The 15,621-nt window shown below is 39.9% G+C and overlaps 2 protein-coding genes across 3 annotated transcripts; one reads left to right on the forward strand and one right to left on the reverse strand.

Moving 5' to 3' along the window:
* Positions 1-281: 281 nt before the first annotated feature.
* Positions 282-3,396, reverse strand: LOC135642246 (GDP-fucose transporter 1-like). 2 transcript variants are annotated; one of them, XM_065158228.1, is made up of 2 exons: positions 3,052-3,396; positions 282-2,898 (listed from the first exon to the last, which is right to left on the reverse strand). In XM_065158228.1, exon 2 carries the CDS (start codon positions 2,882-2,884, stop codon positions 1,832-1,834), a length of 1,053 nt encoding a protein of 350 aa, XP_065014300.1. In that variant the 5' UTR covers positions 2,885-2,898; positions 3,052-3,396; the 3' UTR covers positions 282-1,831. The 2 variants fall into 2 exon arrangements, with proteins under 2 accessions (XP_065014300.1, XP_065014299.1); XM_065158227.1 differs by having other exon boundaries at positions 283-2,901; positions 3,052-3,394.
* Positions 3,397-11,124: 7,728 nt separating this feature from the next.
* Positions 11,125-14,025, forward strand: LOC103991285 (V-type proton ATPase subunit c''2). The gene is made up of 4 exons (XM_009410686.3): positions 11,125-11,376; positions 11,482-11,559; positions 13,292-13,462; positions 13,559-14,025. The coding sequence occupies exons 1-4, from the start codon at positions 11,273-11,275 to the stop codon at positions 13,728-13,730; spliced, it is 525 nt and encodes a 174-aa protein (XP_009408961.1). The 5' UTR covers positions 11,125-11,272; the 3' UTR covers positions 13,731-14,025.
* The last annotated feature ends 1,596 nt before the right edge of the window (positions 14,026-15,621 follow it).

Below are 15,621 nucleotides of genomic sequence, written 5' to 3' on the forward strand. Positions count from 1 at the left end.
TCAGTGTTTAACTTGGAACACTTCCACCACATTAAAGTGATAACTGGTACTGCTTGGACGAATACTTCAACAAAAAGAAAATAAAATTTTAGGCAGTTGGACTACTATCTTTGAAATTCTTGTTTTTCATCTTCATGACAGGAGAAAACTTACAAGTTGCAACATAGAAACAGATATTTAAATTGTATTACCAAAGCATGAGACCTCCACTGAATATGGATCCACAAGTTGTAGGTATTAGATCAATCTCATAAAGAAATCTAATGAAAATGCCCTGAGTTATTTCCTCATACCACAAAAAAAAATGTAGTATCGTAGTATCATAGACATCAACTAAAACGCAGCAACAAAACACAAGCTTTTGTTAACTTACTTTGAAAAAACTACCACAAAAAAGGTTCTCATCACAGATGTATCAGAATATATTTCTCCAAACCAGTCTTCATTTAAGAATGATGTTCATATTGTTGGCCAAGAGGCAAAACAAAATTAAAATACTGTCTAATGCTTAAAAAATAATTTCATGCACTTGGTACTCATTCAAAAGTTCATACATTAGCCGGACCTAGTTAAACCACTTAACACTACTGCAAACTAGATTCTTTTACTATGATTTTTGTAAATGATTCTTCCATCATGTAATGTCTAACTAATCTTGCTTGGATCATGACACATGAAATGCCATGGACCACCTACCCCAAACAATACCTTAAAAGTACTACTTTTTGGGGGTCTATCCTAAGTCATCAGATATCTATATTCATAGACCACTCTCTTAATTCAAGAACATTGTCATCCTTATTTGTTTTCTAATTACAATCTGAAAATAATAATTGCTGCCAATATTAACATATTTATTCTTATATTTCTGAGTAGTACCTTACCAAGCATGCCTCCACCATAGTTTCATGTTCACCTTGCAAGGTCACTGATGAGGTTGGCCCATTAAAGGAAGAATAGTGTTCAGATTAGAAGTTAGAACTCATTTCTGGCCCCTTTTTTCCAGTGAACAAAAGCTAGCTGTTGTACATCACAAGAGTTAAATATTAAAAAATGTTGCGTGGCATTGAACTCGGAAATCCATCCTGGTTTTAGGATATGTAGATTTCAGAAAAGATACCTGACATTAAACTATATGAATAACAAAGGAGATGAAACATGATTCTTAAAGAAATAAGATTGTTTATGGTTTGACATAAAAACATCTAAACATGTAAGCACCTTGGATTTCTACTTGCTTCTTTTTACCACTTTGCACCACCACAGATAGAAAACTAGAGATAATATGGACTTCTGTTAGATCTGGGTTGTTTTGTGCATTGGAGAACAGATATATTTTCAGAACTAATCCAGAAGTTTGTTAGCTTAGACATGACAAATTTTAAAAACTACTAAATATTGATTTACCACTTACATGAAGCAGAAGTATGGATTTCGTCCTGGTAGTGCAAATTCCTGATACCTCGGATCATATGGTCTTCAAGAATCTAAAATATGGTTTACATACCAAAGCATCTTAAACAAAGAGAAAACCTGTAGTTGATATCAAACTGCTTAATGCTTATTGCATAAGGGCTGTTCTATAAAACTTCAGAATATGTTCCAGAAAGGAAACACCTTAAGTAAGGTTCGGGTGAAGTTTCGGATGATTATGCAATTAACCCATACAGCATAACGAGCTGGTGTATCCCATGAAAGCTAAGATTAGCATAACTATTCAATATAACATCCTAGCAAAAGGTTTACATGTACATACATATATTAGGATAACCAAGCTTTCTGTAGCACAAATTTGCCTCTATAATGAGAAGAATATTCTCTTACACTGATATCATACAGTTGAATCCCTCCCAGATAGGCGCTTGTCATGTCTTTCATCTTCAGAATCAACATTACGTACCACACCATTTGCCTTCTTAGAAATTGCAGAGCCATGCTGTTGTGAGAGGTTCCCATTGCTAGTGACTGACTGCTGATACAGAACTCCCCCCACAAGTGTTAAAAGCAAGCAAATCAAACCAATTTTGCTTGCATGCTTATCCCAGATCAATACATTGATCGCCACCGTGAGAAACTTGTTGGCAACCCCTGTTACCGTAAATGCAGTAGCAGAGATTGTTTTCCTTGCCGCAAATCCAAAGAAACTGATGAGAAATCCGAAAACACAAGACAAAGCTACTGCAACAAAAGTCATGATATTGAACCAAATCCCAGAACTTGATCCATAAGCTGTGAAGACATCTGCATACTCCCCAGTGACAAACCAGAACACCGGTGCCATCATTAAGGACAGAAGATTATTGTAGAACACAAAACCCCATGTGTTCAGTCCTAGGTTTGTCACCATGTGCTTTATGTAAACCATCTCGGTAGTAATAGTCACCAAATAAGCAATCGCCCATGAGTACGCAGTGAGATTGAACGCTGAGTCGGTCAGCACGTAGCAAACTGCGCCCCCGAGAATAACCACAAGCGAAAAGAACGTGAGCCTTGAAGGGCATGGCTGCTTTCTGAAGATGGTATCCGCGATGGCAACCAGAAGAGGCGTCAGGGAGCGAAACACTATGAACGTATCAACGTTAGCGTGGCGTAAGAGATTGGTGTTTGTGAAAATGGCCAGGTAAAAGACGGTAGCGGCGGGCAGAAACTTCTTGGCCGTCTCAAAGACGAAAGGGTCATGATAGAGAAAGCCCAGCTTCCCAAGAACCCAAACGCCAACCGCGGAGGTCAGGTACTGCAATGCCGTCAAGAGGCCAGGGTAATCGAACATTGTGATAGCAAACTTGTTGATAACAGAGAGCAAGCTGGAACAGAGGGCATAGCCAACGACAAGGCTGCTTGTGGCAAAGTATTGCCGCGGTGCATCGAGTTTGAAGCCGTCCATGACTGTGCGGTCCGCTGCTGCAAGAATCAACAGCAATTTCATTTCAGGTTACTAGATGCCATTTAACAGTCCACCACAAATAACAGTTCTCAAAAGTCGGATCCAAAATAAAGAACAGCATCTTATAGATCAAGAACAGAAACTTCGAAGGGATTAGCATCCCATACCTCGGACTCGACAATAAAAAGAGGTTTGGTTCCAGGGGCAAGACGGAACGACTCCAGGCGACTAGATTTGGCGGGATTGCCGGCCAAGAATTGCAAGAACAGGAAGAAAGGCTCGATCCCAAAACCACGACGTAGATGAGCCCGATCCGAGAGAAAGCAAATCGAAAACCTAGACGAGATGGAGAAGAAGAAGAAAGCACGGTCTCCTTAGAAAATGTAAAGATTGACTATTGGAGGGAACCTTTAAGATAGATTAGTAGATGAAAGAAAAATAAAAAAAAAATAAATATCTACTTTAAATCATGATATTTGGATTAATAAAAAAAAAATCAAAACAAAAATATAAGGATGATTGCCTTCGGCATGGTTTAATATCATCCTCTCTTTTCTCATTATCCACATTATCGTCTCTAATTGAGGACACTAAATGATTTTATAGGAGAGCTTTACTATCTCTCCCAAAAAAAAGTCTGTTCCATAAATAATCACATTCTATATTTTAATTTATATATTTTTTAAACCTAAACCAAATTCAAAATCACACAAATCATGATTATTAATTCTAACCAAATCAATTTTAATTCCTACTATGGAGTTACTAAATATTTGAGTTGAACATGCTAAGTGGAGGCGTAGAGGTATTCATGTGTTTACATATGATGAGAGTAGCATATTCTTCCCTATTCATAACCTAATGAGTTTCTCCTCACTCGCAATGTTAGAATATTTTTCAAGGGATATGTATATAATTCTAGTTTTGGAAGGGGGTAAATAATGAATTTGTAGGCAAATGGGTTAAATGCAAATATATTTTATTATCGAGGGTTAATTATAAATTATTCTTATAGTTAATTATGTTTAGCATCTTCATTCTATACTTTAAAAAAATATTTCCTTATACGATCCAAACGAAAAATACTACATGTATTGTCATATGTAGAAAATAACGTTAAAAATAGGATAAAAGTATAATTTTATAATCACTATTCTCACCTTCGTTTTCGTTATCTTTCTCCGACTTTGCTATCCTCCGAGATGGCTAATCGAGAGAAAAAATCTTTGATTAGATCTCTAAAGCTTGTTCATTAGAATGAGCTCGTTGAGGGTGGTCGTCATTTTGCATATGCTGCTTGCAAGGCACCCATGGATCTTGTTATTAGCAATGATGATGATAAATGCTTTGAAGTTACAAAGGTTATTGGGTATCTAAGAGCTAAAATAGTTGACATTCAAGAATATAACGTTGAGCTCCTTCTTAAAGAGTATTAATGATAGTACTCCCTCGAAATCATTGAACCGAAGGTTAAGATACTTATGCGATGACAGGCGAAAGGCAATGTCCGAGAATGGGTCGACGAAGTGGCTATTGCTAGTAGAAGCGATTAGAGTTGATGTGGAGGAGGGTTGCATCGATCAAGAGGTTGAGCTCCATTGGGAGGTACCGATGATATCGATGTCATTAAGGTCAACACTAATGACGACGTTGACCAAGGGGTCGTTAAAAGCCATGGTGCAAAAGACACCATGCTAGCTGCACACGTTGAGGTAACCTAGTTGCCGAAAAAGTTACAGGGGTCGGAATACATTGCCTTCTTCCATGCCCTCAAGCAGCAACGTGGGCACGACAAAAGTGGGGATTAGCGATGGCAACACCGATCTCGACATTGAACTCAAAGTCGTCGGGGAGGCCTCCCTTCCCTTAGAGGGTCAGGAGCTGACTATCACGGACAGAACTATAAACAGGGTATTTAATATAATGCTCATATATATTCGTATTTTTTGGTTTGTTTATGCTTTGCACAGCATGTAGAGGAACGGTCGAAGGCTTAACATACCTATTTTAGTTAGGTTCGGTGGCTATTTTAGGCTTGTAAATAAAGATTATGTTAGGTCGACACTTATGAAAGATATTCGATCTGTAGTGGATCATTTTGGACCCTTTGTTGTGCAATTGTTAAAAAATTGTAAAGTTTGTTTGTAATTTACATTGGCTATAAAGTGTTTACTGAAATGATTGCTTGTGGATCCCGAGTGAGGTACTTTTTCTAATGGTGCCCAAGGCAAGCGAGATGCTTGGTAAAGGATGAGACCATGCAAGGTGGAATAGGTTGCTCAATGACCGAAATAATTATGTAAAGCTCACAAAGGTGAGGGGAATTGCTAACTCGAAGAATTCGGTACTAATGCAAGGGCTTGTATGCTGACGATGGAATGTTCACGGCTATCTCAAGGCGACCGAAACTCAGTGCCATAGTGACACGGACTTAGCTGGTTTTGCCTAAGTCGTGCAGCACCCTTGCGCGTCCGTCCGCAAAGGTCAGCCTCCCCGAAGCCTCCCATTGTCCCTTAGGACCAACAAAAGAGAGAACGGGTTAAAGAGAACGCCACAAACGGGATCCACAAGCAAACATGTCCGAAAAACACTTCATAGACAAAGCAAATTACAAACAGACTTTACAAGCTCTGAACAGTGGCACAACAAAGGGTAAAATGGTCCATTACAGACCGAAAAGCTCTCGAGCGTGTCCACATGACACAACCTTTATTTACAAGCCTAAAGAGGCCACCAACCCAACTAAAATGGGACTATTAAGCCTTCGGCCGCCCCTTTACATTTTGTACAAGGCATGAACATGCCAAAAGACACGGACATACATAAGCATTACATCAAACACCTTGTTTAGAAGTTTGTCTGTGACATTCTCCCCCACTTATCCCTTCGACGTCCTCGTCGAAGCCTTTGTGAACACTGCAACTCTTCGCCTTTGCTAAGTCTTCAATCTTCTGCTCCAGCTGCAATGCGCCTCCTGGCTCCCAGCTGCTCTCCGCTGCTGTTTTTGAGTAGTCGAACCTTTGATCCGCCATGCTGCTTCAACTCGCCAATGACTCTGACTCTGGTGTGGGGTTGGCTGAGTTGTGTTGATCCTCGTTGATTCCTGCGGATCCACCAAATGAAGGAAAAGACCATTCTTACTGCGCCAGTTTCTCAAAATTTCCACATGCTGCTTGAACTGGGTGGATGCTTGTTGGAGCTTTAACGAGCATCGCCTCGCAAACTTCTGAAGTTTTGGGTCCTTCCTCCACAAAATCTGCTCATTGACTCTTCTTTCAGTTAGTTGTCACATCCAAGTAGGTTCGCATCACTTCCGCTTTCGATTGGCATTTCGTTGGGAAATGAAGCGGACAATCTACTCTCAGTAGCACTGATCACCGTTGGTGAGGATTTGACAACTATTGTCTTCCATTATCTTCGAAGGGTCTTTGAACTTGTGCAGAGCTCCTCTGCTGGATAGATAAGAGAACTGGGGTACTCGGTTTCGCCCATTCTCTTAAGAGTTGAGAAGGCAAAGGTTACTTGACTTCGCCCGCCTCCTCGAGGTTGTACTTCATGCATCGAGCTGGTTACTGGCCTTCGCCTGCTCTTTGCTCACACTTCTGAAGCACTTGAAGTGTTTGCACTCCTTGCGTTGAGTTAGCTACTGTGATTCACCTTCTCAATGCCATTGAACTTCTGGAATGCAGGAAGTTTTCACCCCAACTTGGAGTAATTCTCTGATAGATGAGGTCGCCTCTGGGATTGTACCGTCTTCTCCATCAACCCTGCCGCCTACTCCACTGAGTAGCAAAGGTACAGCACCACGTACTGCCTGCTTCGTTCCTTGGTCGTGCACTCTTGCATGACCCGAAGTCCTTCACTTACGGCTATCTTGATGAGAAACTTGTTGACACCGATCTTACGAAGTTTCTTGGCCTCTGCCCTTCAGCCTTGTCTCGGTACTTGGAGATTGCCTCTGCATGCTCCACCTCCTCGGCCCCTTTCACGACCAAGCGCTCTCCCTCCGTGAGAGCAAGGGATCAATGACTTTGACGGAAGTCCCGCCTCTGCGGTACCATGGCGCTGCCATGCCCATGGCCCTACTATCCGTCGCCTCGCATCTGCATCCCTTTTCTTCACGATCAGTAGATATGTCTCCGTGGCACTCCTCTGAGTCCACCTCCATTCTAACTGATGCTTGATTTTGGGTAGCTAAGTCCCTCTGGACTCGTCGTCGCTTCCTCGCCTCTTTCGACCCCCTGCTTCAACACCTCTGTGTTCTCCAAGCAGTCTGTTTGGTCGATGGAAAGACAGACTGCAACTCCCATGCATGGCCTCTGCCATCGCGTTGTAGGGTTTGCACCAATTCTGTTCTCCTTAGCTTCCTTGGTAGCAACGTTCGCTTACTCGACCTTGTCCTCTGACTTGTCGGGCTCCCTTAAGCGAATATGAACTCTGGAGCAGTCCAACTCTCCAGCTGCTTCGATCATACCTCTGCATGATCAAGTCCCTCCCATGGGACTCACTGGTACTTGCATTCGAACTTTTCCCTTGGTGGAACCCAGCCCCCATATGCTGATGACCAAGGTTTTCATCCGATGCAAAATTCGGTGCACGCCCGGAAGACCCGCCTCTGCGGTACCATGGCCTTCACTCCTTGAATCCATAGCCCTTCTTGCCATCGTGTTGTTCACCAAAGCGGAGCTCCCAGTAGCTCCCGATCATACCTCCATATGATCTAGTCCCTCCCGGGACTATGTCGTGTGTGTCGCATTGCCACGAACTGTTCCACCACGATCCGCTGCACCATGTCGCCTCTTGGTGACATCTCCATTGCATTCTGATCCTTGTGGAATAAACTCGAATTTTGAACCCTCCATGTGTGGCCTCTGCCAATACATCGCAGGGTCTCCTCCACCTTCGATTTTGTTCGCTCCTTTGGCAATCGACCTTCATCCACCCACTCTTGGGTCACACCTAGATGAAGCACCGCTCTAGGACAGTCCGTCGCCTAGTAGCTCCCGAAGTCCACCGACTTCACTGTAATTTGTGCACCATTGTCTGGATCCTGGGCCTCTGCCCCTACCAGCACAATCTCCGCTGCACACCGCTTCCTTCATAGCAACTCGAATGGCAACACTGTGGCATATTCTTCAAGAGTACCTGCCTCTGCGTCCTCTTGCCCCGTGCTAAGGCCTTCTGAACCCAACTTCGCCTCCGCAAATTGAGTCGCCTTAGTTCCTCCATCAAATGCTCCTCCGAGATAAGGTGCATGTGCCCAGAAGCTCCCTTCGTCTTTGGCACCATGCAAGATGAGTCCACTCCGTCAGAACGAAGGACCCATGGAACAACATGATCCTACTCTTGCCTCTGCAAGAGTTCATGTCTTTGACCTCTGTCTAAGGAAAGCATTGTGCTTCTGCTCCATGTTCCAACTTCTCTGCTGGCTCCCTTCATACGGCTTGGGTACTTCGCCAAGTTACACCCAAGTTGCTCCGCTCCTCGTTTTTGCATTGAGTCGATGGTGGCCCTCGCGCCCACCATTCCACGGGTCAGCCCTCCCTTGAGTCCGATCTCCATATCGACTCTAAGTGTGCCTTCATTTAAGTTGCTTCAGGTCGCTCCCCCACTTGATCTCGCAATGCATCCACCCATGCATTCTCTCGAGCGAGATCATGTGACAACTCCTCGCTGCTTGCTCGGTCCATTGAGCTTCGTGGAGTTGTTGTTTGTGAGGTACTCCTCCTCAACATGTGAAGTCCATCTCACATGATTCTCCCTCTGGAGAGCCGAGACTTATCCCTCCTGGATAACTGTCCCATTGGAGCAACATCTCTCTTCGTTTCGGAGACCACCATCCCCTTGGACTACTCCGATCTGCTGAATAAACTGTGCATTGTTCTGCCTCCTGCAAACGCACTTGCTAGATTGCGCCTCCACGTCAATACAGCCACCACTGCACCCCTCAAGGCCTAGCAACATGCTGAACTCGTTGCACACTTCAGCCTCCTCCGGACGTATCCTTCGCATGCCGAAGAGAAAGTTTCAATGCTCCATAGTGCCGAGTCTCGGTCGCCTTGGGATGGCCACGAACAATCCATCGTCCGCATACAAGCCCATGCATGAGTACCGAATTCTTCGAGTTAGCAATTCCCCTCACCTCTGTGAGCTTTGCACAACTCTTTCGGTCGCTGAGCAACTCATTCCACTTTGCATGGTCTCGTCCTTTGCCAAGCGCCTCGCTTGCCTTGAGCACCATCAAGTAAAGTTGTCAACGTTGAGCCGTAGCTCAAACTCAGCCATCCCAACCTTTGTGCGCTCCGCATTCTTCCAAGCTTGCCTGTTCTCGTGGTGTCTCTTGCGCGAAGGGTTGGCCATTCCTCTGAATGTCAATGTCAGATGCCCGCTCCTCTGAGCGACTCTTTTCCCTACATCTCCATGCCCGTTTTCCCTCAAACGGTCGCGCGTGTGCTGACTGCCCTCCATGCAACCCCACTAGGTCCCCCACGTTTGCATGTCAAGTGTTTCTATGAGTGCTTGTCCCGCTCTGATACCATATGACACGGACTTAGCTGATTTTGCCTAAGTCGTGCAGCACCCTTGCGCGTCCGTCCGCAAAGGTCAGCCTCCCCGAAGCCTCCCATTGTCCCTTAGGACCAACAAAAGAGAGAACGGGTTAAAGAGAACGCCACAAACGGGATCCACAAGCAAACATGTCCGAAAAACACTTCATAGACAAAGCAAATTACAAACAGACTTTACAAGCTCTGAACAGTGGCACAACAAAGGGTAAAATGGTCCATTACAGACCGAAAAGCTCTCGAGCGTGTCCACATGACACAACCTTTATTTACAAGCCTAAAGAGGCCACCAACCCAACTAAAATGGGACTATTAAGCCTTCGGCCGCCCCTTTACATTCTGTACAAGGCATGAACATGCCAAAAGACACAGACATACATAAGCATTACATCAAACACCTTGTTTAGAAGTTTGTCCGTGACAATAGAGCATTGAAACTTTCTCTTCAGCATGAGTAGGATACGTCCATAGGAGGCTGAATTGTGCAACGAGTTCAGCATATTGCTAGGTCTTAAGGAATGTAGCAGGGGTTATATTAACATGGAGTCACAATCTAGTAAGTCTGTTTGCGGAAGGCAGAACAATGCACAGTTTGTTCAGCAAGACGAAGTAGTCCAAGGGGATGGTGGTCTTCGAAACTTTCAGAGAGAAGGAAGCGAATAGAGAAGTTGCTCCATCAATTTAATCAACCCGATACAAATTGGTATAGTTTAGATCCACATAATCTATATAGTGTTGATTAGATAAATACAAAAAGTAGATTAAGATGTTATATTATATTATATTATATTATTTTATATATATATGTTTTTTTTTTTACTTTTGCTTACATAGGTATTTTTTTAATTTTATTCAAGTAAAACTCTCATTGGTTTCTAAAATATTATATTACCTTTGATAACTCTAAGATTGTTAAAATACTCAAGTATGCTCTTGCTCTCGTCCATCATTATTATCATGCCAACCTTATTCACTACGTCGTTACTTTGCTAGTAACCTCTCCCATCATCAATATCATCTCATCTTAACAAGAAGAAGAGGCGAGGAGGAGAGACCACGTAAGAAGAGAAGAAGAGATGTTATTATTGTGTTTCAATCAATCGTAGCTGTCACTACCACCCTATTGATTTTTTTTCTATGATTCCATCTCCGATGAGGATGAAGATAATAAAGAAGGCTACTAGTAAAATAGCAACATGATGATAATGATAAACAAGAATAAGAATACACTTGAGGATTTTATTAACACACGAGAATAAGAATATACTTAAGAGTTTTATAAAGGATAATTTTATATGATGAGAAGCTAAGGAGGTGGAGGGCAGGCATGAGAGGACCAAAGGTGATATTATATTTTAAAAAATAAGAGATGCTCTCAAGGAAAAGAATAAAAAATTATTTTTTAAAAGAAATTTATCTATATATATAATATTTAATAGAAAATTTTCTTTGGATATGTACTGTTTGTAATATCTAACACTGCATGTGTCGCGACTCGGTTCACGAGGGAGTGGACGAGGGATTGTGGATCGTGCCGCGTGTGGAGACAAGATGTATATATATATATTTTTGGATCTGTTTAAGCTAACAAAAAAACATGCGATGTTGTCAAATACGACATGATTCCACGCTTGCCGTTGGAATTTTTGTTTTTGAAACCAGAAAATACACAACAGAAACAATAGAAGACATAACAAGCCCTTATCTCCCCCTCCCCTGCCGATCGCTTGGCTTCCCGTGCGGTCTTCTACCCCAAATCTGTATTTCTTCCCTCCTCGCCGTCACCGGAACCCTAGCCTTCGTCTCATCGGAAGGGATCGTTGCGATGTCGAGCTCGTGGTCGCGGGCGCTGACGCAGATCTCTCCCTACACCTTCGCTTCCATCGGCATCGCCATCTCCATCGGCGTTTCCGTCCTCGGCGCCGCCTGGTGAGACGGTCGAAACCCCTCTTTCTTTCCTGTTCTTCTTTTCGTAGTTTTTCTTTATATTTTTCCAATATTTGTCTGATATTTTACTTCTTTCGATTCTTCCAGGGGGATTTATATTACCGGGAGCAGCTTGATCGGTGCGGCGATCAAAGCCCCCAGAATCACCTCGAAAAATCTTATTAGGTGCGTGCTATTTACCATTCAATTAAAGCTTTTGCATGACAATTCGTTGTTTCTTACTCGACTTAGGATCTCTGTATCTATTTGTATTGCATATCAGGCTCTATAAACCATGATTTATTGTGAACGCATGATTTTTTGTTGCACGGCCAACTACAGGTAAAATAGTTCATGATGACCTGACGGGTAGAATATTAATTTCCTTTGATCGACAACTGAACATTGAGAGATCTTGTTGTGATTCTACATTTATGCGATCTTTTTTGCACTATGCTTCCATGTAATAGTGAATTATCTTTCTTGATATGTGATGGTTACTAATCCAGGCCTTCAACTCCGCATATTATCTGATTGTCCTGTCAAAATTATATATGTGTGTGTGCTCTTCTATACTTCAGAATGATATCTTTTGGTATGAGATTGGCCAATTGCACCCCTTTACCTTTATTTGACTTGAGAGGGAAGCTGATGGATACTCCAGTATTAGAGTTATGAAAAAAATGGTGGGACTCTGTATGTGTTAGCAGTGCCTGAAACCTAATGCAAAAATTATTCTGTGAGATTTGCTGGAAAGGACTTAGAAATCAGTGACATATCTGTCCAAACTTGATTTGACTTTTGATCGATCTGTATTTCTGCAACTTATTATTGATTTGAGGTAGGACGATCAATTAAAAAACCATTTGTAAGCAAGAAGTTGTTGGGTCCTAACTTTTAGGAATGCCACTGAGCCTTTTTGAGGGCAAAATCATTAGTCAAACTAAGGGTCATAACTCTTTTTTCTTGTATATAATGGAACTTTCTTAGGTTTATTCCACCTCTCGTATTCCTAATCAACTGTTTCATTTAGACGATGCATCTAGATCTCTTGGGTCATCACCTTTAGTTTTTCCTGTTTTTTAACTTCAGTGAAACAATTCCAATTGGTCAAGGATGTAAATGTTTACAACTTTTATCTTTTATAGTGACCCCACACATCCATCACAGCTTCTCATTCTGATAATTATTATGCAGTTAGATACCATGGAGGATTGTTTATATTCTCCAGTATTTGATCAGCCATTGAACATCACCTGCAAAGCACTAGTGCTTTGTTGACCTTACAATATCCTGTTCGTGGTCGGTCATCTTTTACAGGGGCATTGTTCAAGCCTTTATATCAATTAAAAGTCCGACAGGTTTACATTTGCTACACTAGAAAAGTGATTGGGGAGTAGTTAGTAGACTTGGACATTGCTTTTGAACAGCCAATTACCCATAAATATGACGTGATCATTGGTTTTGCAGAAACTTACAGATGCCAGTCTAGCTACTAGCTTTTTGTTCATATCCTGCCTTTCGGGATAGTGACCTGACCTATTATTCCCCTCCTGGATGTATTGAGGTCCTTGCAGTTTCATGCATTGTTATTCATGAGACTGGATTTCCTATTGGTAAGGAGCTTTGGTTCATTTTTGAAAGTTGATTTGCCTTAATCAGGATAGGTCCTGTGTTTGATATTCAAATTTTTGTTCATGTTCATCTTATTTTATAAATCTCAACTTAGATATACAATGACAACTTGAAGTTTTATGGCACATGCATGCTCTACATCGAACTGTTTGTGGATGGCTTTCTGTCATGTGCCTTTTACAAATAATAGTGTGATTAGCTGCTCAACAAACACATTTGTGGTTATCAATATTTGCATTCGCGGCCTTGTAGCACTTCTAAAGTCAATTTATGGTGTCTTCAGTGTTATTTTCTGTGAGGCTGTTGCCATATATGGTGTTATAGTAGCAATTATCCTGCAAACAAAACTGGAAAGTGTGCCATCATCGAAGATATATGACCCCGAGTCTCTTAGAGCTGGATATGCAATATTTGCTTCTGGGATCATCGTCGGTTTTGCAAATCTCATGTGTGGGTACGTTACACCACAACAATTATATCTAGACTCAAGGGGAATGCAGAAACATCAATGGTTCATCCAGGTGTTCTGACTTGTGCTTTCTTTTAACAGGCTGTGTGTGGGAATAATTGGAAGCAGCTGTGCTCTATCTGATGCTCAAAACTCTTCTCTTTTCGTAAAGATTCTGGTGATCGAAATATTTGGCAGTGCACTTGGGTTATTTGGTGTGATTGTTGGTATAATTATGTCAGCCCAAGCAACATGGCCAGCAAAAACTGCATGAGTTAGGTCTGTTTGCTCCTCTACCGGAAACACGGAGCTTGTGCAGTGTATCTTGAATCATAATCAGTGTTCAAAACCATATCAGGTTTCATGTAGCCGTTCCTCGAAACACTACTGTTTTTTGCTTCGCCTATCCGGAATCTGCCTTTGTGCACTGGTATCTCTTTGGCTTTTTTTTTTCTTACTTCTATTCTATTTTCTGAGACAAATAAATCATATTCATGGCTTGTCTCATGATGGCATTGTATGGAATACTAAATTTGTGCATTTATGAGCATCATCTCCTCTTAAGATCATATTTAGATGTTTGCATTTCTTAATTTGATGTGAAAGAATCAGTAGTCGGAAATTTATGGTCTTATTAGTATTGCTGTTAGTTGATGTGAAAGAATCTATATTCACAGTTCTATCCCTATTAAGTACATAGATTATCTTTTGACTCAAAAACTGCTCTTAAATTGTGCAATTAAGCAGCTCAGTATGATTGGTCGTCTTAACATGACTTCCAAAAATAAGTTTAATAGATCCTGAAGTTTTGTGGTATCCGTTGGTTCATAAGATATACAATTCTCCTCATAATTGTTTTTAGGTAAATCAGATTCGAATCAGGACCTTGGCATGATAATCACTATGCCGGTGTCAAAAGGATTCAAATATTTAAAAAATATATAATCATAATTTTTTATTATTTAAGATAAATTATATAATTTTTTATCGTTAAGATGGGTAAAAAGATGGTAAAAAGTTTTAGTTAAATTTAAAATATTTACATCTTTATTTATAGTTTAGGTTTTTTCAGATTTTTTTTTATTTTTTCTCGTATCACTAATATTATTGTCATTGGAATGTGTGTTTTCGTTCATATCATATTAAATAATTTTTAGTTATTTTATTATTTATTAAAACGATACTTAATTGTTTACGAATAAATATTTTTTTAGTAACTATAAATATCCATCTCAACATTTTTATCTTGTCAACATAAATTTTTTATATATGTTTTTTTTAACTATCCAACACCCATGGTCTCATAATTATCCTTTTTTTTATCTTAAAGATATCCAGTCATCATCCATGACTCTTAACGTTTATTATTATTTTAATCATTTTATATTTTCTATATAAATAATATTTTTATTGATTTTTTCATTTCGTTGAATAATTGATATAAGATATCTAAAGCTTTTACAAAAGGATTTTTTATCCATTTAATTTAATTATTTTATCTTGTCTATTTTTAGAATCATTAAAATTATATTTTACATATGCAGTTTTAGTCCTAGTTATTTTAAAATATTTAGTTCTTAAGACTTATCTTGATAGCTTAAGTTTATAATTATTCGAATTAGGATCTAACTAACTAAAACAATATCATCGACAAATAACATAAACCAAGGTAGTTTATCATGTAAGTGCTTAGTTTATTCATCCATCATCAATATGAAAAGACAAATAATTTTATGTTAATAGAAAATTCATTAGATATACTCCTTATAGTTCTAATACCAATAGCTATAATATCATACACATCTTTAATAACATCAATATAATTATAATTAGTGAATACACATATTTATTTTAAAATAAATTATAATAAATTTTTAGGAATTCTATCATAGATTTTTTCGAAGTCAATAAAAATCATATATAATTTTTTTTCTTTCTAAATTTTTATTAATTATATTAATAAATAAATAACTTTCATGATTGATAATATATATATATATATATATATATGAAAACCAAATTAAATTTTAGAGATATTTATTTTAATTTTTATATATAAAAAAATATATATATTAAATTTAGAAGGATAAAAACACTATTTAAATATATACGCATCAATATTAGTGCAACGCCGCACATGAGACATGTATACTAGATAAAAAAAA

The sequence above is a fragment of the Musa acuminata genome, chromosome BXJ3-7 (genome assembly GCF_036884655.1).
Source record: "Musa acuminata AAA Group cultivar baxijiao chromosome BXJ3-7, Cavendish_Baxijiao_AAA, whole genome shotgun sequence".
Taxonomy (NCBI): domain Eukaryota; kingdom Viridiplantae; phylum Streptophyta; class Magnoliopsida; order Zingiberales; family Musaceae; genus Musa; species Musa acuminata.